Genomic DNA, 27,430 nt, shown 5'->3' with positions numbered 1-27,430 from the left:
GATAGCTGAAAGGCAGAAATGAAAAGAGCTAAATAAGTTAGTAAAAACACTGAAAATTCAATTATGCAATTAAAATTTGCATTATAAGCAGCAAAAAAATCAGCCCAAAAGAAATTTAAATAAATGGCATGGATATAGAGTGCAAGTTTTAGAATTTTGCTATAATGCAAAGAATCTAGAGAAAAACAAACATTAAAAGATGAAAAATGAAGACGATTTATTTTTTTAAAGACTGAGAATTGCAGAATAACAAACAGAAAAAGAATCTGTTTTCCTTTAGAAAAATATGTGTGAAAACTCCTTCACTGGACCCCAACATGTATAAGAGAATGACTATATGGTGATATTTAAAGTAGTGGAAAGGGAAAAATTTTCTCCTTACATGGTTATTTGTCAATCAGATAAGTATTTGAGGAAAAGGAGAGTTAGTTTCCTTTTTGCGTGAATATATTCCAGATGGATTTTAAGGAAAATAAAAAGGTTTTGTAGTCCTGAAACGGATAAGGTCTTTTAGGGCATAATCCGTATACGAAAAAGACTGACTTCATAAAAGATTTGAATTCATGAAAATTTTAAATATTCATAAGACAAAACAAAAACAAAAGTACCATAAATAAAGTTCAAGATGATAATCTGAAAAAAAATACTGGTAACATAGCCTCCATACCTAAAACGGTTTTAAATTCAAAAGATGAATACATCAATAGAAAAATAGGGAAAGAACACAAACAGGCAATTCATGAAAGAATAAAAACCGGCAAAAAACATAGGAAAAATGGTCAGCTTCCACCAGAATTATTTTCAAAAAGTACTTACAATTTAAATGCAAAAAAGTAATAGAGTATGGCAAGGATGTGTGTGGTAAAGGATACTCACCTCAGACTTTGCTGACAGCAAATTTGGGAATATCAATTAAAGGCCTTGAAAACATGTACATACCTTGACCCAGCAATTCAACATCTTAAAATAAACCCTAAGGAAATAATTAAATATGCATATAAAAATTAAAAATAGGGACTTCCCTAGTGGCACAGTGGTTAAGAATCCACCTGCCAATGCAGGGGACATGGGTTCAAGCCCTGGTCTGGGAAGATCCCACATGCCACGGAGCAACTAAGCCATGCACCACAATTACTGAGCCCGCACGCCACAACTACTGAAGCCCACGCGCCTAGAGCCCGTGCTCCGCAACAAGAGAAGCCACCGCAAAGAGAAGCTCGCGCACTGCAACAAAGAGTAGCCCCTGCATGGCAACGAAGACCCAACACAGCCAAAAATAAATAAATTTATTAAAAAAATTAAAAATAACAACAGCTAACATTTAGTGACTAACATGTGGAGGCTCTGGACTCAGCAACCCACATGCATCTTTTCATTTAATCCTTCCATTATTACAGAGGCAGAGGCTATTACTACAGATAATGAGATAGAAGACTAGACGGGCTTAAATAATTTGTGTAAAGTCAAATGGACAAGCAGTTTAATTATAACTTGCTTAACTCCAGAATGTACACTCTAAACCTCTGCTATCCTGTCCCATGGGGATGTTCACCTGAGTGCTTTCTAGAATGATGAAGAACTGAAATCAGTCTATGGATCTGGGAATAGGGGGCTGACCTACACAATACATGACCCAAAAAAGTCACACTTTAGAGGAACCTGAGTAACATAAAATAGACACTGTATTGTTATGTGAAAGAAGACTGCTAAAAGCATTATATATGCACAGTGTGATTCCAATTTGTATTTTTTATGTTATATGATAGAATATTATATTTAAAAGGTGACAGTCATATGATGAAATGGTCAGTAAAGACTGTCTCTGGTCTGCCCGACTTTTATTTTTCTTCTTTCTACTTTTTCTATTTCTCCAAATTTGCTACTATGACCACTCATAACTTTTAATCAGAAAAAGGTATTTAAAAATCTATACATGGGACTTCCCTGGTGGCACAGTGGTTAAGAATCCACCTGCCAATGCAGGGGACATGGGTTCGAGCCCTGGTCCAGGAAGATCCCACATGCCGCGGAGCAACTAAGCCCGCGCACCACAACTACTGAGCCCATGTGCCACAACTACTGAAGTCCGCGTGCCTAGAGCCTGTGCTCCGCAACAAGAGAAGTCACCGCAAAGAAAAGAGGCTCCCACTTGCCATAACTAGAAAAAGCCCACACAGCAACGAAGACCCAATGTAGCCAAAAATAAATTAATTAATTTTTTAAAAATCTCTTATAAAAAACTATACAGGGAGAGACAGACATGTACTGAACATGCATAGACAGAGCTGTCTGTATTTTTTAAATGTTGAGCTAAACTTTAGAAAGATTTATCTTTACTTAACATACCGGGGGAGAAAAAGTAAACAAACAAACAGTACACACATGGAAGCCACGCTATTTCTAGGAATCTACAAGTCTTCCTCCTCTTCACTCTTCAAAGACTAATGACCTCTGTTGCCAGGAGGAAGGGATGAGGGGCAGCACTTGGTATGGCACTAGCAGGAAGCCACACCGCATATGCTATGAGAAATTCTGGCAAGCTTTCTTAAGGAATCCTAATCAGCAAAATACGATGTTCTCATAGTCGGGCTCTTCTATTCTTCCTCCTACCTACAGTCCCCCAATGTATCAAGAGTACACAAAGCCAACTCCGAGTGATCAAAGGAAACCTCTGGTTTTACTTAATTCTAACTCATATTTTCAGTAATAAAAATGCACTATTCCATTTCTGAGAGACTGACCAATAATCCAAAATCTTAGTACCTGGTACATAATAGGGCATCCAGTGAATATAGAACCCAGAATAGGGAATGAATGGTTCACACTCAACCCAGCCATGTCAGGGAGAGGCTTTGGAGTATAGGAGCCATATTTTTTACACTCTTGGCTAACCCAGTATAGGACAAGTACCAAAAACTGATGAAGATGAGAGCATGTTCACAAAGGGGAAAGGAGACAGGGCTCTGCCTTCAGGTCTGGAGTTTCTCTGACCTAATGGGTGATCCCTCAATTCCAAGATCTCACGTTTAACTTAATTGATCCCTCAATTCCAAGATCTCATGTTTAACTATCTCATGTTTAACTTAATTGATAGTAAGAATCCCAGATACCATTCTCAACACTTCTGATTAGACCTTGCACTGTGGTCATCTCTCAACTCTGGTTGAACCTCAGTTTGGGATCCAGTCTATCTGTAATGTCCTCCTGGCAGAGACAGCTGGCCTTGTGACTTTTCAGCTGCTGGTTTTTATTTCTCATGACATTTCTGAGATGTTCATGATTATTTTGTCTGTCCCTAGGAAAACTGAGGAAGAGAACAGGACAAATATCTTGTTCAAAGGTCACTAAGGGAAGTGATAAAAACAAGATCTTTTCATACCACTCTTTGCTTAGCACAAATGAGCTAAGATAGTTCTTTTTTAAATTAGCAAACCCGTCTAAAATGTCGTATTTCTTTTCATTAGTGTCACCTTACATAATCATCTGCTGCCTCTGAAATCTCTCTGCCCCTTCGACTCCCCTGTACCTAGTTGGTTACAAAGGCCCACTGATTCTCTTTCTCCAGTCATTTTGAGCCTGTCCTTTTTTCCTGACCTCAGAGCAGCTATCTGGCTCAGCCATTGATCAGGTATGCTCTGCCTAATCTATACCAACTGTCTTCTTCCTCCATATGATTCCACGATCAGATGTGTGCTCCACATTGCTGCCAGCATTATCCTCCTAAAACTAGCATCTGATAGAGTTACACCTATGTTGGACATACTTTTTTTAAAAAATCACCCAGTAGCATTATTTCAGAAAAGCACTCCTCTATCATTCTATTAATAATCCTGCTCAGTCCCCAGGGTTCTATGGACTAACCCCTCACACACCCTACTTGCCCCCCACCCACCAACCTCCTAGAGGTGGCATGGGATCACCAGAGACAGGCACAGGATCCAGGCCATCGGGATCAATCTTCTGTACGTCATGTGACTGGCCTGAGACTGTGAAATGAATCATGTGAATGGCCCCCACATGGACCAATCAAAGTCCACCCTGGGACCTTCTGTCGAAACCATCAAGAAAGACACGCTTCTTTCAGTGATACAAGCTTCAAGGACCACTGAGGCTGGATTATCTGGGACCTTCCCACAGAGAATATAGTCAATATGAAGACAAGTAGAGCTTACAAATAATGAGAAGCCAGAAGAAAGGAGTGGGAAAGCCTCCAACAAATGTGGAGTCACCAGACCCTGCCATGCTTCTGCCATCTTGGACTCACCAGTAATGTGAACAAATAAATGACTATTCTGAATTGTCTTCTTGACACTTTTGTGTAAAAAGAGTACTAACACATACAACTCCACTACTTTGAAATTTTAATAGCATCTTACTTCCTACAGAGGAAAAAAAAACCAAACTCCTTAGCACAGTATTCAAGTTCCTCAACCAAAGGGGCCATTTCAGCTTTTCAGCTTTCACTCTCCTGTTGCAGCCTCAAGTACTTTCAAATATTAAAATACTACTACTACTAGTGAAATCAATCCTCTTGGTTCATGACATGTCCTGAATCTGAATTATTCTTCTGTTCTCTCCTTCACTACTCCGTCTTCTAGATCCAGCTCCCACTGGGTGCCAACATCATATTTTACGTTACAGTTTTCACATACATACATAACTCCCCCTACCTGGATACTCTGCAAACAAAGAATGACTCTTTCTAAAGTTTCATCTCTAGCACCTGACAATCTGCTTCAGAGAGCAGACACTCCACAAATGTTTGCAGCTCTGATTGGAAATGAACGACTGAGGACTGATACCTGTTAGACTGTTCATTCTTTCTTACGTTAGAACTTTTCAAAAATTAACCATATCACTGTACAACGCAGCAACAGCACTCTTGGGCATTTATCCCACAGAAACAAATTAATCTTCATACAAAAACCTGTACACAGTGTTTACAGCAGCATTATTCACCCCCAGACTAGAAATAACCCAGCTGTCCTTCATAGGGTGAATGGCTAAACAAACTGATCTCACTGCAACTACCATACACGAGACTTTTGCTTACAAGAGGCAAGTAACTCTCTCGAAAAGAGACAGCTTTTCTGATCAACATGAGAGGTGAGATTTCTATACATATAAAAATTATTTTCAGAAACTGGGATGGCAAAAAAAAAAAAAAAAGACAAATACTAACAAAGAGCAGTGTCCCTGCCCAAAACACTGAGCGGGGACCCTGAGCGACAGTCTCTCTCTAACACTGCATGGCTAGGCTTCCATGGGGATGAGTAACAGCCAGGGACCTGTGAAATCTGATCTGTTTGCCATTTAGATCCACGTGACTCACCGAGGCTGCCTGCATTCATGTCTAAAAATACAGGAAATGTGCAGCCTAGGCAACTTTGGCTCATTGGCTCATGGGTTTTTGATTCAAATGCTGCACAGTTACAGACAGTGGTTGTATATTTATGCCAGCCAGCTGCAAAGGAGCTTCTGCTGCTCAAACGACAGAGACTAGGTGGGAATCTAGAAGCAAAGAGGATCAGAAGACTTATCTGCTGCTACACATTTTATCTGGGAGTCATGGGATGACACCTCCTCAGTCACTAGGAACATGAGATCTGAGGTCCTCTGCAGGCTAGAAGGACTGAGCTTCCTTGGGCCATGGGTGTGCCCCATGAAGTGCCGGTCTCCAAAGAGGACAGAGGGAGTCATGAGCTATTAAAGACAGAGTAGGCTGTGGCGGTCACATGAGTGGTGGAGCGCTACTTGGACTGGTGGTAACCAGGTCCACAGAGAGGGTGTGGAGCCTTGGACTGGCCATTTTTTGTTTTGTCCAATTCCATGCAATGTCTCTTCCAGTAATGCCCATGGCCATGACCGCTGGTGAGTGCGTCAGTTGGTTTCTGGGATTTACCTCTTGGACACCCAGATTCCTTCTCAAGAGGCTCCCCCTTCAACCATTGGGAACTGCCTGGCAGAGCCACTGCACTCACCCATCAGGATACTCAGCAGCTTCTGCACTCTGGAATTGACCCCCACGATTCGGTAGAGCCCTTGCTCATTGATCCCTGAGAAGAGAAACAGTGATGATTTAATTAGAGGCATGTCAGAACACAAGTCAGGCCAACCCAGCCAAATGCACTTTTTTTCATTTTCTCGGGCCTTCTAAAAGCTGCTCTAATTAAAGTCCCCTGTCACTCAGCTCTGCTCTTAGCGAAGGAGTGGGATTTGGTACAACTGTCTAGGATTTCATGGATGTGCTGCACACTTCAGCCCTCGTATTAGTTCAGTCATCAGAGGGGCAGGAAACCTCCCTCTTCTCTTGCCAAGGCAGCATCTGAAGAGTTTTGAAAGATGCTAAATATATACTTTTAAACATATCATATTTAACCAGTTTTTTAATTTAAAAAGACAAAAATGAAATGATAAAAAAATTTTTCATACTACAGAAAAGGATGAACACTTTACAAATTACTTTCACATAGAGAAGGCAAATATTGAGGTGTTGGGGCATTTTTAATTTTTGACAATATTAGCCAAAACTGAGAAATGAGAAAATCCATTCATTTGTGGTGCAAATATTCTTCATAAAGAAAAAAGAGGGGCTTCCCTCGTGGCGCAGTGGTTGAGAGTCCGCCTGCCGATGCAGGGGACACGGGTTCGTGCCCCGGTCCGGGAAGATCCCATGTGCCACAGAGCGGCTGGGCCCATGAGCCATGGCCACTGGGCCTGCGCATCCGGAGCCTGTGCTCCGCAACAGGAGAGGCCACAACAGTGAGAGGCCCGCGTACCCCAAAAAAAAAACGAAAAAAGTGGGTCAGCTTTCTTAAATCCAAGAAAACATTCAAATAGGCTAAAAGGGGTTCACCTTCAAACACCCAAACAAAGAACCAAAACGAACTCGCCTCAGTACTTTGTTCATTTAACTGCAAGGATTAGATCATCACTGTATCATTTACATTCAGACCAAGTGATATGAAATGACTTTTCTCCTGCTGGTCCTAAGCCCATCATATCTGACACCTCTCAACTAACTGGTCTCTTGCTGCCTCTTATTCCCCTGATGTCCATTCTCCACCCAGTACCCAAAATGAGCTTCTCAAAGTATCAATCAGTTCAAACCATCTCTTTTCTTAAAAACCTTCCAATGGCCTCCCATTGCATCTGGATCACAATCAAAACTTACCACGGCCTGGAAGGCCCTACAAGGTTTAGCACAGGCCCACCTCTGACTGCTTTATCAACCACCTTCATGCTGCTCCAGCATGAAGCAGCCTTCCTGTTACTCCAATATACAAAGCTCATGCCTCCAAACCTCAGCCTCTGAACAAGATTCCCTCTACCTGTAACACTCTTCTCCCAGATCTTTTCATCATTCAGGTCTCAGCTTACATGCACCCTCTTCAATAGAAAGCATCCCAATGACCAACACTATTGGCCACTGCCTTACCCAGTTGTCTTTTCTTTATAGTAGTTAAGAGTATCTGAAATCATCTTTCTTATTTGGTTTCTTGTTTGTCTTCCCCCACAACTACCATGTAAACTTTAAGTACAGTGATTCTGTCTTCTTCACCGTTATATCCCCAGCACCTAGATCAGTCTACAGTACAGGACAGAATGAATAAAACATTCGTCAGTTTGGGGTCAAAACAAAATTTCCTGGAATAAACTTGGGAAAAGGCTGATTCTGCAGTGTCTTCAACAAGACCTCTACAAAAGTGGAACTGATAAACAAAAGGAAGTGGTCTGGAATGAGAGGATTTTACAGCTCAAATGGATTGTAAAAGCATGTACATCAGGACTTTCCTGGTGGTCCAGTGGTAAAGAATCTGCCTTCCAATGCAGGGGACATGGGTTCGATCCCTGGTAGGGGAACTAAGATTCCGCATGTGGCGGGGCAACTAAGCCCTCGCGCTACAACTACTGAGCTCGTGCACCTCAACAAGGGAGTCCACGTGCCACAAACTACAGAGCCCATGCACCCTGGAGACTGGGCACCACAACTAGAGAGAGAACCCACATGCCACAACTAGAGAGAAGCCCACGCGCTGCAACCAAGACCCGACGCAGCTGAAAAAAAACAAAACAAAAAAAAAAAAACGCATGTACATCATCCTGCCTGCTTCACCGGCTAGGAGACCCCGGGTCTCCTAAGGGATGGGCCCCAAGTTACTGAGTAGCAGAACCATTATTCATTCATGGGGTGGCTCGAAGGGCTTATCCTTTCTGAAACATCTCTACTTCTTTTGTCCTTGTGCTTTCCTGGAGCTTGACACACTCCCAGCTCCTGCTGGATGATTAATGGACCTCAGAGAGTACGGGAAGTCTGTTCACCTCTGGTCACCACCAATATGTGTGTACATACACGTACTGCAGTAGGGAGACAACCCACTTCCTTCCAAGCATTTATGCAAAAATGGCATTTAACACACACCGTCCTCGATTCCTCTTTGTGCTAAATGAAAACTTCTCTAGCTGTTAAAATACATCATCTTCATCCTCATTTTAGGGGGGGGGGAGGAGGCAGAGGTTAAGAGACCAGACCAAGTGGTGACCCTCTTCTTCCTCTACTGCTTATTGCACATATTTTCTGGTTTTATATCAGAAAAAGTCATCCTCCTGAGCTATGCGTTTGCATTTATCACACAGATTCTGTGAAGGATTTTAAATGATTAGGTGGCCCTCTTGGTTTTGGCGGCTGAGAACTGAGAGACTAAGCGGTCAGCCCACCTCCGGCATGTACGTGAACTTCATCGTAAAGGGGAGGGGACTTCTGTTTTGAACTCATTTTTAGCTCCATTTTTATGCCTTTACCTTTGTTAAGCCTGTACCTCTGATTTCTCATTCTTTTCTTTTAAAACGATGAGCAAAAATCAACTGGCTGTTGAAAAATTACCTTAGTAATACACACTTAAAAAAATGTAGAAACTGCAGTTACGGAAAATAGACAAATCCATGGAAGATAGTGAAAACCAGCAGAGACACCCACTGACAACCTGTGCAGGTATGATCTCTCCCCTCCCCACTATCCCCAGAACCCGTTCAGAGTGGGCAGGCTGGTTCGTAACTTGCATTTTTCACTTGATATATAATAATGAAAATCTTGGATTTCAATAAATGTATTTCCACTGCATTTTTAGTGATTCAGTGTTTCACTGCATGCATGGAGCACACTGTTGATGTAACCAATTTTTGAGACATCTGGCCAGTTTCTGATTTTTTTACCTTAACACCATAGTATAAACATCTTTGTGGCTCAAGTTGGCCCATGACCTTATTTCCTCAAGATCAGTTCCCAGAAATCTCGCCTACTACTTTACATTCTCTGCCTATATTTTACATATCTTTGCAAGCTACCTTAACTCTTCATTGAAGGAAGGTATAGCAGAAATAAGGAAACATCTATAAGAATGTTAGCACACATTAAAATAATTACCTAGGAAAGAATACTTTTTGACTAGATACCTAGGAATAGAACTTATAAGGGTATTTTTTTTTCTTCCCCTCTACTCAGTGCTTCATAGCCTTTACAAACATGCTTATACTTCTGAACTGGCATATTTCTGTTTTAAAAGACAGAACTTCCTCAAACAAATAAAAAGGGCTGGAGGGTTGAGAGGCTGTAGAATAAGTAAGATTCCCATCTTTGACAATGGTTCAAATCAAATCCAGTGGAAAGACAGTGATCAGCTTTTCTCTGCGTACAACAGACAGTGCATTCAAAGCTCGAAACTGCCGGAACTGAGGAATCCCCTCTGCGAAGATCTTTGCGGAGGGGATGGAGATCACGGGGATGAACCAGCTTCCCTGACCTCAAAGCGCTGTTCCTACGGACCCAGGAAAGGTCAGTGTTTGACAGGCAGGGCCTGACCACAGCACCACGGCAGGAAAACAGGGGCCTGACCCCTTCTCCCTACCCAGATAGTGCCCAGGGCAGGGTTCCTAACCTGGGGTCTACAGACCCCCAGTGGCCCACTAGAGAATTCAGGGTGTCTATCAACTTCCATAGGAAAACAACCACACCTTTATTTCCACTAATCTATAACTGAAATTAAACATTTCCTTCCACTGCAATATAAGCAACAAATCACAGCATTAGCAGTACCTGCAACTTGGTCAGAAACCACAGATATTTTCCGAACACGTTACCGTTGTTACAGATACCCTGAACTATCACTATTTCTGAATTATGCTAGTTATCAGACCCACCACTGTAACTGAAAGTGTTAGCAAAGAAACACATATATTATTATATCACAACCATGGTTTTAGTATTTTAACTGAATTTCAGTAACTGGATTCCTTATAATCCTATGTATTTGATAAGCATGCATTTAAAACAATCTTCTGATCAGCCGAAGAGGCTGACAACTAAATCAGTTGAGAGCCTCTGCACTACAGAGCAACAGGTCTTGTGGAAACACACCGCCAATGGCATTTGGAGAGTTAATGAGTCACTTGAAATTGGGAAACAGCAGGTAGCAGGTCTGCCACCTCACCAGATGTGTAACCTTCACTGAGAATAATGCCATCTGTTTAACTACTTTACCTCTGGTTTCCACAGCGTGGATGCATTTCCTGATGATGCTGAAGCCAATGCTGTCCAACTGTGCAGCTGAAAGAGGAAGAAAGGGGCAGTCAAGTTGCTAGCCGAGCACACCAACCCCGGAACAGTGCTTGACCAACCCAGAATGACTCAGTCCCATGGTGTGGCCATGTAGCCTTTTCATTTTTTCCACTGAAAGTACAGGAATGATTCAAAATGTAAAACTGCTGGCATTCATGAGGAGCTTACCATATGCCAGGTACAGTGCTAAGTACCATTTTGCACATACTATCTCATTTAATCTTCATGGTAACTCTCTGCAAGGTTATCCTCTATTTACAGCTGACGCAACTGCAGCACAGTGATGAGCACTTTACTGAAGGAATAACTAAGCAAACTTTAACTTGTTTTGTTATTATCAGGAGCTGTAGGACTAACTGCTTGTTGGTCTCCTTCAAAAAGCATAAAGTAAATGCTCGATAAATGTCAGGTAAGTGCTCCACAGAGCTCACCTTGTTTAATCCTAGCAAGTCCTCTAGGTTGAGTCCCAAATTACACATGAAGAAACTGAGATTTGGCAAAGCTAAATATCTTGACCAAAGTTGCAGAGTTAATATGTGGGAGACTTGTTCCAGAGCCTGTACAACCTTAACTGCCTTAAAAGTGACTGAAAAATAAAATAAAAGTAAACATTAAAATAAAAAGTGACTCTGAGTTAAAGAGAGGAATAAAATTCTGCTCAGATGACTAGAAAAAAGGAAAAGTGACCAGGAGGAAAATCAAAATAGCCAAGGACAAAGAAGTTATCTAAGGAAAAAGCAATAAGGCAGAAGAGCCATCCTCTGTGTGGTAAATCAGCAGGCGGTGACAGGTTCTCCATCTGCTCCAAAACCCCCTAATGTCACTCAGAAAATAAATGGCAAATAGCAGCAACTTTTTCCACAGCACAGAACCAACTGCCCACTTGGCAACAGGGCTGGAAACCCACCAAAATTCATCCCCATGCTTTGGTTACCCAATGATTAGACGTGGGTGGTAATCTTCAAGAATGGGTTCACCTTTGACCTCCTTAGGACATCAGGACAAGACATTCTACAAACCAGTGTTCCAAGTGGAAAAGGGAATGGCAGAAAGGAGGAAGGTATTTATAAACATTTGTCATCATCCCAGGGCAAGAAATAAACTTGTAAAATATGAGAACTGAGCTGAACTTGAACTCAGCTTGGATCTAACCCAAATGGAATCTCTCCAATTCTTAATATATACGGGTGAATGTAGGTCCAATGAAGAAAATAATCCTTTAAAAAAATCACTGAAAATTCCCCAAATCAAATTAAAAAGGAATTCTAATTTCCCCAAACTTCTCTTCCCAAAGCGAATCAGCTCTTGCTCTTACATGTGTACTTATCACTTGGTGGTACTTATTAATAAATATACTTGGCCTCTAGGATGGTAAGTAAAGTACCAGACAGGGAGGAAAACAATGTTCTTCTTCCTGGAGACCACCTGCTATACAAACCGTTGTTCTTATACCCTTAAAGCTATAAGGAGCCTACTAACTCAATCCCTTGCTTCTTCTAGTATGAACCAAGTGTTTACTCTGCAAATCGGTTGTATCAAGCTTTCTGACTCAGATCGAGATCACTCTTCCAAATGAAATTCAACTCATACCACAGACTTTTCCCAAATTTTATAACAAACTATAATACACAGCCTAAAAATCTGTTGGAATCTAGGCAAGATTTTTTTTAAATAACGACCTTATTGAGATATAATTCACATATTGTAAGGGTCACTCATTTAAAGCTTACAATTCATTAATTTCTAGTATATTTACAAATATATAGATCACCACTCTCTACATAACATTTTCATCATTCCCCCATGAAAAACCTCATACATGTTAGCAGTAACTCCCTATTTCCCCCACTCCCTCAGCTCCTAGAAACCACAAATCTACCTTCTGTCTCTATAGACTCGCCTACTCTGGACATTTCATATAAATGCAACCATATGATACACTGTCTTTTGTATCTAGTTTCTTTCACTTAGTATAATGTTTTCCAGATTCCTCTATGTTGTAGCATTAATACACTTCATTCCTTTTTATGATTAAATAATATTCCATTGTCTGGATATACCCCATTCCATTTACCCATTCATCAGCTGTTGGTTTCTGCTTTTTGCCTATTATGAATAATGCTACTAGAAACACCCACATACAAATCTTTGTGTGGACGTATATTTTCATTTCTCTTCAGTATGTACCCAGGAGTGGAAGTGCTAGGTTATATGGTAACTCTATGCTTAACTTTTTGAGGAAATGCCAAACCACCTTCTAAAGCACTGGACCACTTTACATTCCCACCAGCAACATATGAAGGTTCTCCACATCCTTGCCAACATCTGTTATTGTCTTTTTTATTACTGCCGTTCTGGTGCGTGTGAAATGGTACCTCATTGTGGTTTTGACTTGCATTTCCCTAATGACTACTGATGTTGGGCACCTTTTCATGTGTAGGGGAGAATTTTCATTCCTTTATACAACAGTCAGAACAGAGCCTACTGGCAAGTATTTGTTAGAGGGAAAATTACTTTCTATACTAAAGGAGGTTTCCCAAATGTCCATAATGTGATTCAATAGTCAGTTGAAGCCTTTTGGTTCTTCTTTTGAGATGTGCTTAAGAGGATCCTTGCATAGGAATGATAGTCAAAGAAGTTTGGGAGATTAAGAACTGCAGTTGTGGACAGTGCTCTGGGGAGCTGCTGAGACAGATTCCAAATTTGGAAATTTTAAGAGTAGGTTTGTGAACATGGTCTTGTTCTAGGCATTGATGAACTTCTGTTCTGGACAAAGAGTATTTTGCTTCCTTACCCTGAACATGGGTAAAAGTTTTGAAAAACTGGAAATAACCTGGCAGCTGACAGTGATGACCCCAGTGGCCAGAAGATATGTGCTCATAAAGCCACCAGCCCAACTAGCAGAAGAAATACGGACAAAGCTAGATATAACCCTGTAGAGACAAATCAGTCCTTGACCTTTCCTCATGGAACTGTGGGAAGCTGGATTCTTTTCTAGGTAAGTAACTGCTAATGGAAGAGAACACAATGGAACCTCCCAAGTATATCCAGAAAAAAACTAAATTCCACTAACCTACATTAACTACAATTATTTATTTTGGAAAATGGCAAAGCAACCCCCCGCGCTCCCCCCACAAATCTCTGAATAAATGTTCCTTCTTTGGTTTTCCCAACATTAGAAGTTCTCCATTTTGTTTTATACCAGCAAACCCCTTTTCTTGAAATAAATCTTACACAGATGCTACACATAAAGGCCTTCCACATTACACATGTAACAGTATTTATTAGTATATATTAGTTGTCTAAGTCCAAATACATATAACAAATTCACATACTGCAAAGTCAAATGCTAAGAGCGCAAGGTAACTCTCTATTAGCCTCTGATGTGTTCAAGTTGCGTACTGATAATTATTGCAGTTTTATAAACAAAACTGTGTTAAGAAATGGAATTCATATCAAACAACAGTTCCCAATAAGGAACTCATGAAATACAGTTTACCTATCATTATTCCAAATCTCTGAACTGGAACTGGTATAAATTATTACACTGCCCCCTGCACTAGCACTTCCCTGTATCTCTCTGTCTCTGGTACCCCTCCACCACACACGCACACAGGCACACGCACACGCCCACGCACGTACACAGGTTTGACTGCTACTCTCATCAACCTGAGTTTCCTGCTGATGTTATGATTAGGTTACTAATGATGAACAACTGTTTTCTCATTTATCATGTACCGAGTACCCCTGATGTGATAGGGACTACAGTGCATCCATACCCAGATCATTAGTCCTGATCTCTGTCCAGCAGGTACATAATCTAAGTTAATTGAGATCTCCTACTTGGAAAATCCAGTTTCCACTAAAAGGTTTAGAACACCACCACCACCAAGCAGAGTTTGCTAATGACAGAAAAAGTCTGAGCAGCCCGCCAGATGGAAGCGGCTGTCCTTAATCCCTTCAAGCAGGTGATTCAGCTCTTTTACTGAGCCCAGGCTCAGAAAAGGTCAGGGATTTATTTGCAATTGCTGTATCCTTATAATCTCCAGAAATAATCTCTCATCAAATATCTACTTGCATTATTCCCTTAATTTGACTGCTGATGAATTGTTGCAGGGCCGGTGGCTCCCAGGCCTGACACCCACCGTCTGGCAGTTAAGGCTTGGACCAGCTTACCTTCCTGACTCACCCTCGAGTTCACCTCTGCCCAGGTTTACGCACAGGGCAGGCCAAACAGTTGTCGTATAATGAATGTTCACAGAGCTCGCACCAAACACCCAGGCTGACCCACCAAGTTAGAAAAGGGTCATCCTCTTAAGTGTCATGTCAACTTTTGAAGCATTATTTGTCTGCTTTTAGAGAAAGGAAAGGGCCAGGGTCACACAAACCTATTTTCTCAAAGCTCTCTGGAGAACAGGAGGACATGAGACAGGTGGTTTGACTCTCAGCCAACCTGGAGAATATTCGGGCTGAAGTGGGAGGAGGATGCCTGGCCGACCTTTGGGGCTTATGTTTATCATGCCCAGGGTACGCACTCAGACAGGAAGGAGGCAGGTTAAATTCAGGAACTGACTGTCTTACTGCAATGGGCTTAAAACAACAACATACTGTAAGGTTCAGTCAAATTGTTTAAAAGAAGGAAGCTGGTGGGCCAGGTACACACAGGATTTTACCATAACCTTCAATGCCCTGTTCTGTAGCTTCTAGTACCTCACACTACCTCATCTGACACTGCCTGGCCTTAAAAAAAAACAAAACAAACAAAAAAACCCCAAAGAGGTATATGGGTGATGGTAGAGGGTGAGAACTCCAATGAAATCGTGAGCCTCACCCTCAGCACTCCCCTTCTTTCTCACCCCCCATATCCAAATGATCACCTCAGTTTTACCTCCTACTGAGTCTCAATTGTATCTAGTTCTCTCTGCCTTCACCACACCCACCCTGGTCCTGGACCAGGTCCTGGTTATCTGCTACCAGGATGGTTGCAAGGCCCTCCTAACTGGTCTCTTCACACCTCCTCTGGCTCCCTCCAAGCTGCCCTCCACCCCGCAGCACCCATGACCTTGACAAAACCAGACCACATCACCTCTCTGCTTAAACACTCAGTGACACCCCACTGCTCTTGGGACGATAACCCCAGCCCTTAACATGGCCCACACAGCCCTGCATGGTCTGGCCCCAGCCTCATCTCAGTCCCTCCCCTATGTCTCAGCATCCCAACCACACTGGCTTCCTCTCCGAGTATCCAACTGACCACGCTTTCTCCTCGGCCTTTGCACAAGCTGTGGATTTCACCTGGGAGCCCCTTGGCCCAAATAACTCAGAATTCTCAGGTCTCCCCCATCAAGTATCATCTCCTCAAAAAAGCCTCTCTGAGCCCTCCACCTGGATTAATGCCTCCATCATGCACTTGGATATAATGCCATCAACCTCTCTTTCAGAGTATGCAGCACAATTACAGGTTTACCTTTATTAGTATAATGCTGGGAATTCCCTGGCAGTCCAGTGGTTAGAACTCTGCGCTTTCACTGCCAAGTGCCCAGGTTCAATCCCTGGTTGGGGAACTAAGATCCCACAAGCTGCATGGTATGGCATGAATGAATGAATGAATGAATGAATGGTATGATCCTGCAAAAAATGTCTGTCTACCAAACCAGATATGCGTTCATAAAGGCAATGGTCCATGTATAACTTTACTTATTTATTTTATTCACTACTATATCTCTGTCTTTCACTGTCCCCTATAGTGCTAGAAATGAAGTGGAAGCCTGTAACTTTTCATTTGGTGTAATTTTTCATTTTGGATGCAAGGATAGGTAAATTGGTGACTGAATGGCAGGAAGAGTTGCTGAGGGGCAGCGTCTTAGAGTCAAAATTACCTTTCAAACTTCAACTGATGTACACCCTATGAAAGTAGATGAGTTAAGTAAGCTTCTGGTCCTCAGCTAGTCCATCTTTTGTGAGGATACAGAGGTTAAATAAAGAAGTGAATGGCTTAATCTAACCGCTTCCTTCCTTCCTGTATCAGTACAAAGAGGTATTACCACCAAGCAGTACAGCCCCAAGAATCAGTCCTAGAGAAGGGAAAAACGAAAGCTGTGCAAGCCAAGACATGGAATAGAAGAGATAAAACCAAGTTTAGGTTTCCTGGACACTCTGAGAAATCTTTTGCTTGCCCACTGAGGCATCACTAGCACTGTGCTGCGTGTGGTATGAAACTAGGCTGGCTACTTCTTTTCACGTCACACTAACTGAGCCATCTGAATAGTCAGACAGGCCTGAGCATGGAGAAAGCTCTAGAAGACAAGAGCATTCCCCCCTAGAATTTGGTGCTACCCACTCTTCAGGTCCAGGAACGCCTCTGCTAAAAATTACTGACCTGCTGTCGCCTATCTCCAAATCCTCAGTATTCACAACACCCAGAAACTAGGCAACAAGTGGCCAAATCACCAATTCTGAATAGAAGAGACCTTTCCATATCACAGGTTGACTGATGGACATGTAGTCTGAAAAAATGATGCTTTGGGATATGCCCAAAGTTACCCCATATGTGCATCCCAGAAATTCTAACAGACCTCAGACCTCTCCTCAAAAGGAGAGGAGCTGACCTACATGAATTAGATGGAATTACCACTTTGCTAAAGCTGGTATTTGACAAGTTTTTCCTAGTCTGAAAAACTTCCCTAGGAAATTTATTCAACTTTCCTTTGATCAAAAAACCACCTTTCAAGGGTTTTTTATGGGAGAAATGGAATTTGCTAGAAAGAAAAACAAGAGAACTGAGACGTAAAGGAAGTCACTGCTGTGCTTTTAATGTGGATGGATACAGGAGGTTGTCTGGAGTTGCTGAGGGCGGCCCACCATTTTATGGACAGTTCCCGGGGCATGTTCTCACCACAGAAATTTACTCAATTTCCCTACGTGATTTGCTCTTTAAAGCTCGGCCTGCCTCGCTCATTCTGAATTTAATCCATTTCAGCATCATTAAAAGCCATGAAGAAAAACACCCACATTGAATTCTCCCATCTGGAGAAGAGATTTCCAATTGGCTCACACACTCAGAGGGGCTCACACCCTTTCTCCTCAGCATGTGAAGCCCCAGAGTTGCCAGGGCTCCCTGGCTGTGGCCCCTGGAAAACCATCTTCATGAAGCTTCCAGTGGACCCAGGAAAGGTGTGAGTTCTCTACTTTGGCAGTTACCCAGAGCCAGTTTTTAATCCCAGATCAGCTCCCCAATCCTGTGTCCCATCCCATTCCACTGCCAACTGCCCTATACTCTGCTCCCCAGCGAGGTACTCAGGGAATACGAATAAACTTTAATATTAACTGAAGTCACACAGACAGAAGTGGTATGTACTGGAAAAAGAACAATGAGCTCTAAAGCCAGACAGACCTGGCTTAGAATCCAGCCTCTGCCACCTCTGGCTGGATATGATCTTAGGCGAGAAGCTTCACCTTCCTTACCTGTGTGGTTGGGATAACTCGCAAAGGTCAAATGAAATGCACAGCAACTGAGACTTACTTGATATTCAAAAATGGTCACTAACAGTACTACAATATTAGGATGTAGTAACTACAGCACATCATAATATTTGAATCAAACTTTCCAGTTGATGAAAAACTCTTCATACCCAAGTTCATGTTAACCTTACAATAATCCCATGGGGTACCTATTATTACTATTCTTACTAATAACTTCTTGCTGTGTTTCCACACAAATTAAGTATGATGAAGGACAATACATTAGCGTTTATGGAATAAGTTAATAAATTATAGCTTACTTGATTTTTCCAGTATATCTGTTAAGTTTTTATGATGAGAAAAGCCAGGCTCATGATGTTAAAGTGGTACCAACAATGATGATGGCAGTAGTAACACTTACTGAGCACACAGCATTGCTCCGGGCGAAGCACTTAATTGCATCATATCATCATCATCACCATCCCTATTTTGTACCAGGAAACCTTGGCTCAAACAAGGCTAAGGAACTTCTACGTGATTACGGCGTTAGTGAGTGGTGGAACCAGGATTCTAACTTGGGCTGACTCCAGGGCTCATCCTCTTCTACTCCCTGCTCTTCCACTGAAGTTCACATAATTAGTCAGAAAAGGACTGGGGCTGGGGTCACATTTTCTGGATTCTGCCCTTTCTGCTCCAGTAGCAGTTCCCAAATCTAGCAGACCACAGACTCAGGGGCATGCTTGTTGCAATGCAGATTCTGGGTGCCCTCCCAGAGGCTATGCTTCAGTAGGTGTGAGAATCACACGAGATAACACTGTACTGCACACCAAGCAATTAAAACTATTATCAGTAAAGACAGATACAAACGCTTACTGACTATTAATTAATGGGTAATATCTATTCCACAGTCCCCATCTGATAATAAGGATTCACCAGTGCTATGTACCTCAAAATGTAATGTTGGCTTGTGCCATTGGGGTATATGAAATGATTCTAAGTAGTTCACAAATAAATATTTGCGATAGTTATACACTTATTTTAATAAGAATTATAAATTTATTGGTTTATCACACAAAGCATGATACGTTTTTTAAATAAATGTAGTCTAAAAAGAGTGAATTGATTTTAAAAAATAGTAAGTAAATAATATTACAGGTGGCATATGTATATGTTAAAAAAATAACGAAGGTGACAAACAACACATTTGGGAACTACTGTCCTAACTTGTACCACACACCACCTTCAACTTAGCTGAAAGGACAAGACGGGAGGGTACCACATTCTACCAGCAAGCTGTCCTATTTCAATAGTCATCCTTGATTCCTTGCTGTCTTTCACACCCCATATCCAATCTGTTAGCCAGTCCCATCAGTAATAACTTACACCTAGAATCCAACTACTTCTCACCATGTCCATTGCTAATACCTTGGTCCAAGCCACCATCATCTTCTGCCTGGACTGCTCCAATGGCCTCTCAACTGTTTCTCCTTTTGCCCCCTACAGTTTATTCTCTGCCGGCAGGCAGAATCATCTTTTAAAAATATACATTGGCTCATGTCACTCGCCTGATCACAACTCTCCAGGGACTTCTCATGACACTTACAACACAATCCTATCTCCTGACCACAGCCTCACATAGTCCAGCCTACCCGACCACTCTCCCTCTGGCCTCTGCCTTTCTAGTCACAAGGGTCCTTCCTGATACTCCTTGAACACTGCTAGTTCATCCCCTCCGCCACGGGGGCCTTTGTACGTGCTGGTTCCTCTGCCAGCTCCTGACAGGCCACCCTCCCTCTGTTTGTTCAGGTTTCTCCTCAAATGTCACCTCTTGGGGGAGGCCTCCTCTGTTCCTCGTATCTAAAATAGCCACCTTTCAGGGGAGGGATGGACTGGGAGTTTGGGATGAGTAGATACAAACTATTACATATGGAATGAATGAACAACAAGGTCCTATTGTGTAGCACAGGGAACGATGCTCAATATCCTGGGATAAACCATAATGGAAAAGATTAAAAAAAGAATGTGTGTGTATATATATATATATATATATATATAAATAAACTGAGCCACTCTGCTGTACAGCAGAAATTAACACAACATTGTAAATCAAGTATACTTCAATTAAAAATAAATTTAAAATAAAATAGCCACTCTTCCCTTGTTACTCTCTATTCCTTTGCTCTTACTTCATGGCCCTTCTCTCCGCCTGGAAGCCTCCCTCTGTTTGCTTGCTTACTGTTTGCTGTCTGCTTCTCTCAACAAGGCAGATAAAGTCCCTGCCTGACAGCTTTACTGTAGCTGCAATACACATTTCCTGAATGAAGCAACAAATACAACCCACATTTTCACCAGCAGAGACACCAGAAATCAATAGGTAAAGAAGTCCTCACACTCTAGGAACATCAGTGGGGAGCCGCTGGCTGAACACTAGTACCTTCTAGAGTTCAGGGGCTCTGCAGGGGGAAGCACAAGACCAACAGGACTGACAGGGATCTCATTCATCCCCCGGCCTCTACGCATGAATGCCACCAATCAGAATTTTCTTCCCTAGCTAACCACCTACACAGGAACCTATCTTCTTTTTCATGGTTTCTGGGGACACACATAAAGAAAAAATAAGCTGAGAGGGACTGAGAGTAAAGCAAGTAAAATAGGTAGCAGGAGGAGAGATGAAATCCCTGACTGGCCTGGAAAATAAACCTGCCAGCTCTCAGCCTGAGTCAACGGAGGCTCGAAGACAGCTGTAAATTGTTCCAGTTCTCAGCCAGACACAGGCAGCCAAAGTGGCAGCGTCCGGGCTCTTGCACAGTACAGGCTGAGGCCTGCAGATCAGCTTGGAGGGGTGGGGTAGGGAGGACTGTTTCCTTGTGGGCTTTTACATCTGCAATCTCCTAGTCCCCCTTAAAATTCCTAATCAGGATAGCAGCGAAGGAGCACAGCTACACACAAGCCTGGGTAACGCGAACCATCTTAATCAGGACCATTTGTCGCCTACCTGGGACTCTGGACATCTGAGAATGAATTACAGTCCAGTGGCCTCAATTCCTTTCTGCCTTGAGGCCTGGGTGGCTGTGCACTGATTTCTCAACCAATAGAGATCACCGCCAGCTTTTCAAAGGTGGAAGTGTTTCAAGTGGAAAACCAATTGCCTCTGTCCAGCTAGATCCCTTTCCGGCCTCTACCTAACCGTCCTCCCATCTTATCTGCCCTAGGAACAGTTTAGCTATTTTTTGATCACAACAAACTCTGAGGCAATAAAAGGCAGGGAAAGAGATCCATTCAGAATCTGAGGCCTAAGAACTGCACCTGGAGTCACCATGAAGTTGTATGACATGGGCATACGTCACCTCTCTGACCCTTTTCCTCATCTCGAAGATCAGGCATGGTAGAAATCAAATAAAGCAATGTCTGTGAAGGCACTGAGGAAGTCTAAAAGAAACTGTCCAGTGTCAGGCTTTTATAAAAATAGCCTCTGGTTTCGGATAACGATGATGTTATTGATAATAACAGCAGAGGGCAACATTTAATGACTGCTTAGAATACCAGGCACCACTGATTTAAGAATTTCCATTCTAATCCCATTGGATCCTCTCAACAAACCAATGATGTAGGCGGTAAAAGTATCCTCATTTTACAGATAAAGAAACCAAGGCCTGGAGAAAGTAATTTCCCAAGGCCACACACTCAGCAGGCCACGAGGCTGGGATTCCAACGCATGCGTGTAATAATACTCTAGAGCCAAGGTTCCCAACCATTACTCACTGTTTCCCCACACCCCTCCGCTGTGGGCAACAGTACTTGATAGCCTCCACTAAATCCTACATGTTGAATGGGAGTTTCACACTCTGAACACTGATTAGGGTCAGAAGGAATGATCTTGAGTAACCACAAGTTTGCACTTAGGATGAAGCCTCAGTTTTCTCATCTGAAAATGGGGTCAATACTACCATCCGTCTCACAGGGTTCTTACAAAGATCGAATAATATAATGTAGGTCAGACACTGAGCACACTGCCCCCTACAGAGTATGTGCTAATGATAATGTTTACCATTAATGATATCATTAATCAAGAGCCTGCACTTGGTGGCAGTGGGGAAAATCTTTCAGTCTCTGTCTCAACAGCCCTTACACTGGGCTTTAAGAGTTAAAGATGCCACCAGGGACCTGCTCACTGTTGCTTGGCTGAAGCCCAAACTGGGATGCCAAGGGGCAGCTGGCACCTGCCAGGCAGCAGCCTGCTATCTGTCCAGAGCCCACACCACTGAGCGGAAGGGGATGTTAGGCCACAGCAAGGTCACACACTGGCTGCATCTGTCAGTCTAAAGTTGGCTGAGGAGAGGATGGATTTGTGAAGTGTCCTCTAGGACAAGCAGAAAGGCTCCGGACTGTCCAGGTAAGTCTGAGGAGCACCACAGCCAGCCATGTCCTTGGGGGATGGGGTGTCACCCAACAAAAGGGCCGGGAATCCAAAGAATAGTATCTCGGAGACAACAACCCGTTCCTTCTCCTTCCTCTCTTGCTAGACCCCAGCACACTCAAGCTGGGGTGTTGCCAGGCCACAAGGGCCACAGCAACCAGCTGTGCCGCGCACACAACTCATAAGGAAAAGCAGGGTGCAGGCGGTCAGCACTTGGGGAGATAGAATGAGGCCATCTCCCCTGACTGTGGCTCAGGAGACGAAAGTGGTGGTTAAGGAAACCTGCCATGGAGGGGAAAGGAGAAAGAAGGGCCGAGAGGGGCTGGGGGCAGTGGGAAGGGAACACAGGCCAGGGAAGGAGTGAGCACCTGTCTTCTATCAGCCTGGCCTGGCAGGCGCGGAAAAAAACCTGGAGGGGAAGGTGCCCTCAGCTGACTGCCTCGTGGGCCAGCGCACAGGAGGCCAGGCTGCCATGCCCACTAATGCCGTCTATCCTTCCCAGGTTTAAGAGGGGAAATGTTCTATTTATAAGGCATCGACCAGTGGAGACCTGGCAGTCGCTGGATGGCTCTGATCCCATAGGGATCCTGGTTACCCGTGGCTGCCTTCCCCGGCCTCTCAACTGTGGGTGTTCTCACAGCAAAAGACTGAAGGCAACTGGAAGCAAAAGGCAAAAGAAAAGCCTCTTTCCTGCCCTTCGTTGCTTTCATGAGACTGCTGGACTTTTAGCGATGGCTGAAGGCTTTAGAACATTTTAAAAAGAGTGACCCATGTGATCCCGTCAAGCCTTCCCATGTGAGCTTCAAGACTCAATCTCTTTTTCTGTTTTACAGATCAAGGGAAGCTGAGGCAGAGAGATGAAGGGAATGCAGACACCACAGGCAGGGCAATGGGGAAGCAGAGCAAAGGTAATGATGCCCTTCCCATCTCCTCCCCCAGTGCTCAATCTTGTCCTCATGAAAAAAGAAAATCCTTGACCCAGCACCATCAGAGAGTCTGACCTGAATAACGGCCGAAAGAACGAGCATGTGTAACAGAAACAACATATAAAGCAGCTTTGGTTGTGTTGTCAAAGGCCCATGGGAGAGTAGTGCGTCATGTTACAGTCCTGTACCTGGGAAGCTCGAGTCACTGAAACATGTGACTCTGGCTCTCCCAGCATCATGCGTGACATGTGAGGAACAACAGATGGCTCTCAAGAGGAGGCTCACTAAGAAGGAACACGGGATGGCCCCTCAAAGAGCCAGGTGGGTTAGGTATTGGAGACTGATGATGAAACTCCTTCCAGCCCCAAGGGGTTGGCCACACAAGGACAGATGGCATGGCAGAGCAAAGATCTCATGCGTATCAAGAATAGTGGGGGAAATGATGCTGGCAATCAGGCAGACTCTGGTTTGAACATCAGCTCTACCACTTCTCAACTCTGGTACCTTGACTTCTTTAAGCTTGTTTGCTCACTTGCAACTCACCTCTGAAAAGCGTTTCTGCGAACGGTACCCATCCATGTACCACACTCAAGCTCCCTGCCACAACCTCATGCTGTCTTGAATAGACTAATATTTAAAAACCTATGTTTGTATTACGCTAACGGTTAACAAACTTATAGCCCATGGGCCAACTTCACCACTGCCTGTTTTGTAAACAGAGCCACCCCCTTTGTTTCCATATTGTCTACGGCTGCATTCACACCACCATAGCAGAGTTAAACAGTACCGCAAATCTGAAAATCTGGCCCTTTCCTGAAAAAGCCCACCCCTGGCGCTAAGCAGTACCATTTAGAAAACTGGGGTGGAGGGCGGGGGTATGTTTACTTGTGTCCCTCACCACCAATACACATTAAATAAATATATAAATTTAAATGGCAACTGAAAATGTTTGTCCAGTCCTATCCAAAATGATCTTGGGTATCACCAGCAGTGCACACACCCCACTTTGAAAAATGCAGTCGAGAGGATTCAGTGAATTAACATAAGGCATCAAGCCCGAATCAGCACGGGTGTTGGCTGCTGCCCTTCGTTCTCCTCCCCTGCTCCCCTCAGAAGCAGTTCAGCCAATCCAGTGTGCTCTTTCCTCCTCATATGGGAGAGGCATGACCAGATAACAATAAGGATAACAACAACGGTAATTAGGCACTTATTCACTAATAGGCCAGATAATGTGCTGAGTTGTTATCCTCACAGCAAGGCTATGAGGTAGGGGTTGTGATTTATCCCCATTTACAGACGATGAAACAGAAGCTTAGAGAGGCCCAGCACTGACCTGCAGCTCCATGGCCAGTGGGCCCGCACGATAATCTGCACCATCAAACGGTACCCTTCACGGAAACAAAAGCTCTCCCAGTCCACCCAGCAGGACCTTCCCACAGGAAATAACCTGAAATATGCACAAAGACTGATGCACAAGGATGCTCAGCCTGATGGCATTGGTAAAAGAAAAACTCTGCAAAGGACATTCAAGACCACTGACAGGAAATGGTTCAAAAAATTAGGATGTAAAATTATGACAGATCATTCAACAACCATTACAAATAATAATGGTTTTATTATTTCTATTTTTTATTATTATAAACATATTTGTAATAAATAAATATATAATATTTATAATATAACATATTTGTATGTTTTATTATTATAAACAGGTTTCATCAACTGGGATAATGCTTGAGACTTTTTAAAAGCAGAATCGCAACAGCATATTCAGTACAATGTCAATTAAGTCAAAATACATACTGACATTCGCAAAATAAATATAAGACATCATGAAAAAAAAGGCAAGGAAGAAAAGAAGTATCTCTGGGGATGATATTATAGATGAGTTTTACTGAATTTTTGAAAATCCTTACAATTTCCTTTATATTCCACAAAGAGTTCATAATATTTTTATAATAAGCAAAAATACAACACTGCCAACCCCCTTAGGAATGAGGTTCAGATATTCAATGTCTGCACCCTACAGATAACTAATCCTTCTTCCAACTTTGCAAACTTTCTCCTGTCACTGCTCTTCCCCTCACTGCCACTGTGAATGACAAGTTGGCAAACTGCAGTGGGTTCTTGAGCATTATGCAAATACAAAGGTTTGCTGCCAAAGTACTAGGTTAAAAACAAATTGGAAGGGACAAGCCTCTTAGATAGCCTCATCCACCAGAGGGCAGACAGCAGAAGCAAGAAGAACTACAATCCTGCAGCCTGTGGAACAAAAACCACATTCACAGAAAGACAGACAAGATGAAAAGGCAGAGGGCTGTCTACCAGATGAAGGAACAAGATGAAACCCAGGAAAAACAACTAAATGAAGTGGAGATAGGCAACTTTCCAGAAAAAGAATTCAGAATAATGATAGTGAAGATGATCCAGAACCTCGGAAAAAGAATGGAGACAAAGATCGAGAAGATGCAAGAAATGTTTAAGAAAGACCTAGAAGAATTAAAGAACAAACAAACAGAGAAGAACAATACAATAACTGAAATGAAAAATACACTAGAAGGAATCAACAGCAGAATAACTGAGGCAGAAGAATGGATAAGTGACCTGGAAGACAGAATGGTGGAATTCACTGACACAGAACAGAATAAAGAAAACAGAATGAAAAGAAATGAAGACAGCCTAAGAGACCTCTAGGACAATATTAAATGCAACAACATTCGCATTATAGGGGTCCCAGAAAAAGAAGAGAGAGAGAAAGGACCCAAGAAAATATTTGAAGAGATTATAGTAGAAAACTTCCCTAACATGGGAAAGGAAATGGCACCCAAGGCCAGGAAGTGCAGAGAGTCCCAGGAGGATAAACCTAAGGAGAAACACACCGAGACACACAGTAATCAAATTGACAAAAATTAAAGACAAAGAAAAATTATTGAAAGCAACAAGGGAAAAACGACAAATAAAATACAAGGGAACGCCCATAAGGTTAACAGCTGATTTCTCAGCAGAAACTGTACAAGCCAGAAGGGAGTGGCATAACATATTTAAAGTGATGAAGGGGAAGAACCTACAACCAAGATTACTCTACCCAACAAGGATCTCATTCAGATTTGACGGAGAAATCAAAAGCTTTACAGACAAGCAAAAGCTAAGAGAATTCAGCATCACCAATACAGCTCTACAACAAATGCTAAAGGAACTTCTCTAAGTGGGAAACACCACAGAAGAAAAGAACATAAAACACAAACCCTTAACAATTAGGAAAATGGTAATAGGAACATACATATTGATAATTACCTTAAACATGAATGGATTAAATGCTCCAACCAAAAGACACAGGCTCGCTGAATGGAGACAAAAACAAGACCCATATATATGCTGTCTACAAGAGAAGCACTTCAGACCTAGGGACGCATACAGACTGAAAGTGAGGGGATGGAAAAAGATATTCCATGCAAATGGAAATCAAAAGAAAGCTGGAGTAGCAATACTCATATCAGATAAAATAGACTTTAAAATAAAGAATGTTACAACAGACAAGGAAGGACACTACATAATAATCAAGGGATCAATCCAAGAAGAAGATAACAATTGTAAATATATATGCACCCAACATAGGAGCACCTCAATACATAAGACAACTGCTAACAGCTATAAAAAAGGAAATCGACAGTAACACAATAATAGTGGGGGACTTTAACATCTCACTTACACCAGTAGACAGATCAGCCAAAATGAAAATAAATAAGGAAAACACAAGGTTTAACTGATACATTAAACAAGATGGACTTAATTGATATTTACAGGACATTCCAACCAAAAACAACAGAATACACCTTCTTCTCAAGTGCTCATGGAACATTCTCCAGGATAGATAATAGCTTGTGTCACAAATCAAGCCTTGGTAAATATAAGAAAATTCAAATCATATCAAGTATCTTTTCAGACCGCAACACTGTAAGAGCAGATATCAATTACAGGAAAAATATCTGTAAGAAATAGAAACAAATGGAG

At 42.5% G+C, this 27,430-nt stretch overlaps 1 protein-coding gene across 8 annotated transcripts in view; it reads right to left on the bottom strand.

The window, feature by feature from the left end:
- Nucleotides 1-27,430, bottom strand: part of ARHGAP26 (Rho GTPase activating protein 26) — a 470,178-nt gene that overhangs the window by 185,135 nt on the left and 257,613 nt on the right. For all 8 annotated transcript variants that reach the window (XR_004036031.3, XM_030841061.3, XM_060296385.2 and 5 more), the window contains 2 exons: nucleotides 10,538-10,603; nucleotides 5,982-6,056 (listed from right to left, as the gene is read on the bottom strand). Coding sequence is in view for 7 of the 8 variants with exons in the window: in XM_030841061.3 (XP_030696921.1) it covers nucleotides 5,982-6,056; nucleotides 10,538-10,603 (141 nt within the window). In the remaining variant the exon portion in view is untranslated. The remainder of the gene's footprint in view (nucleotides 1-5,981; nucleotides 6,057-10,537; nucleotides 10,604-27,430) is intronic.

The sequence above is a fragment of the Globicephala melas genome, chromosome 3, assembly GCF_963455315.2.
Source record: "Globicephala melas chromosome 3, mGloMel1.2, whole genome shotgun sequence".
Lineage (NCBI taxonomy): Eukaryota > Metazoa > Chordata > Mammalia > Artiodactyla > Delphinidae > Globicephala > Globicephala melas.
Note: the sequence above shows the minus strand (reverse complement) of the source record. Positions and strands in the feature narration are given on the sequence as shown.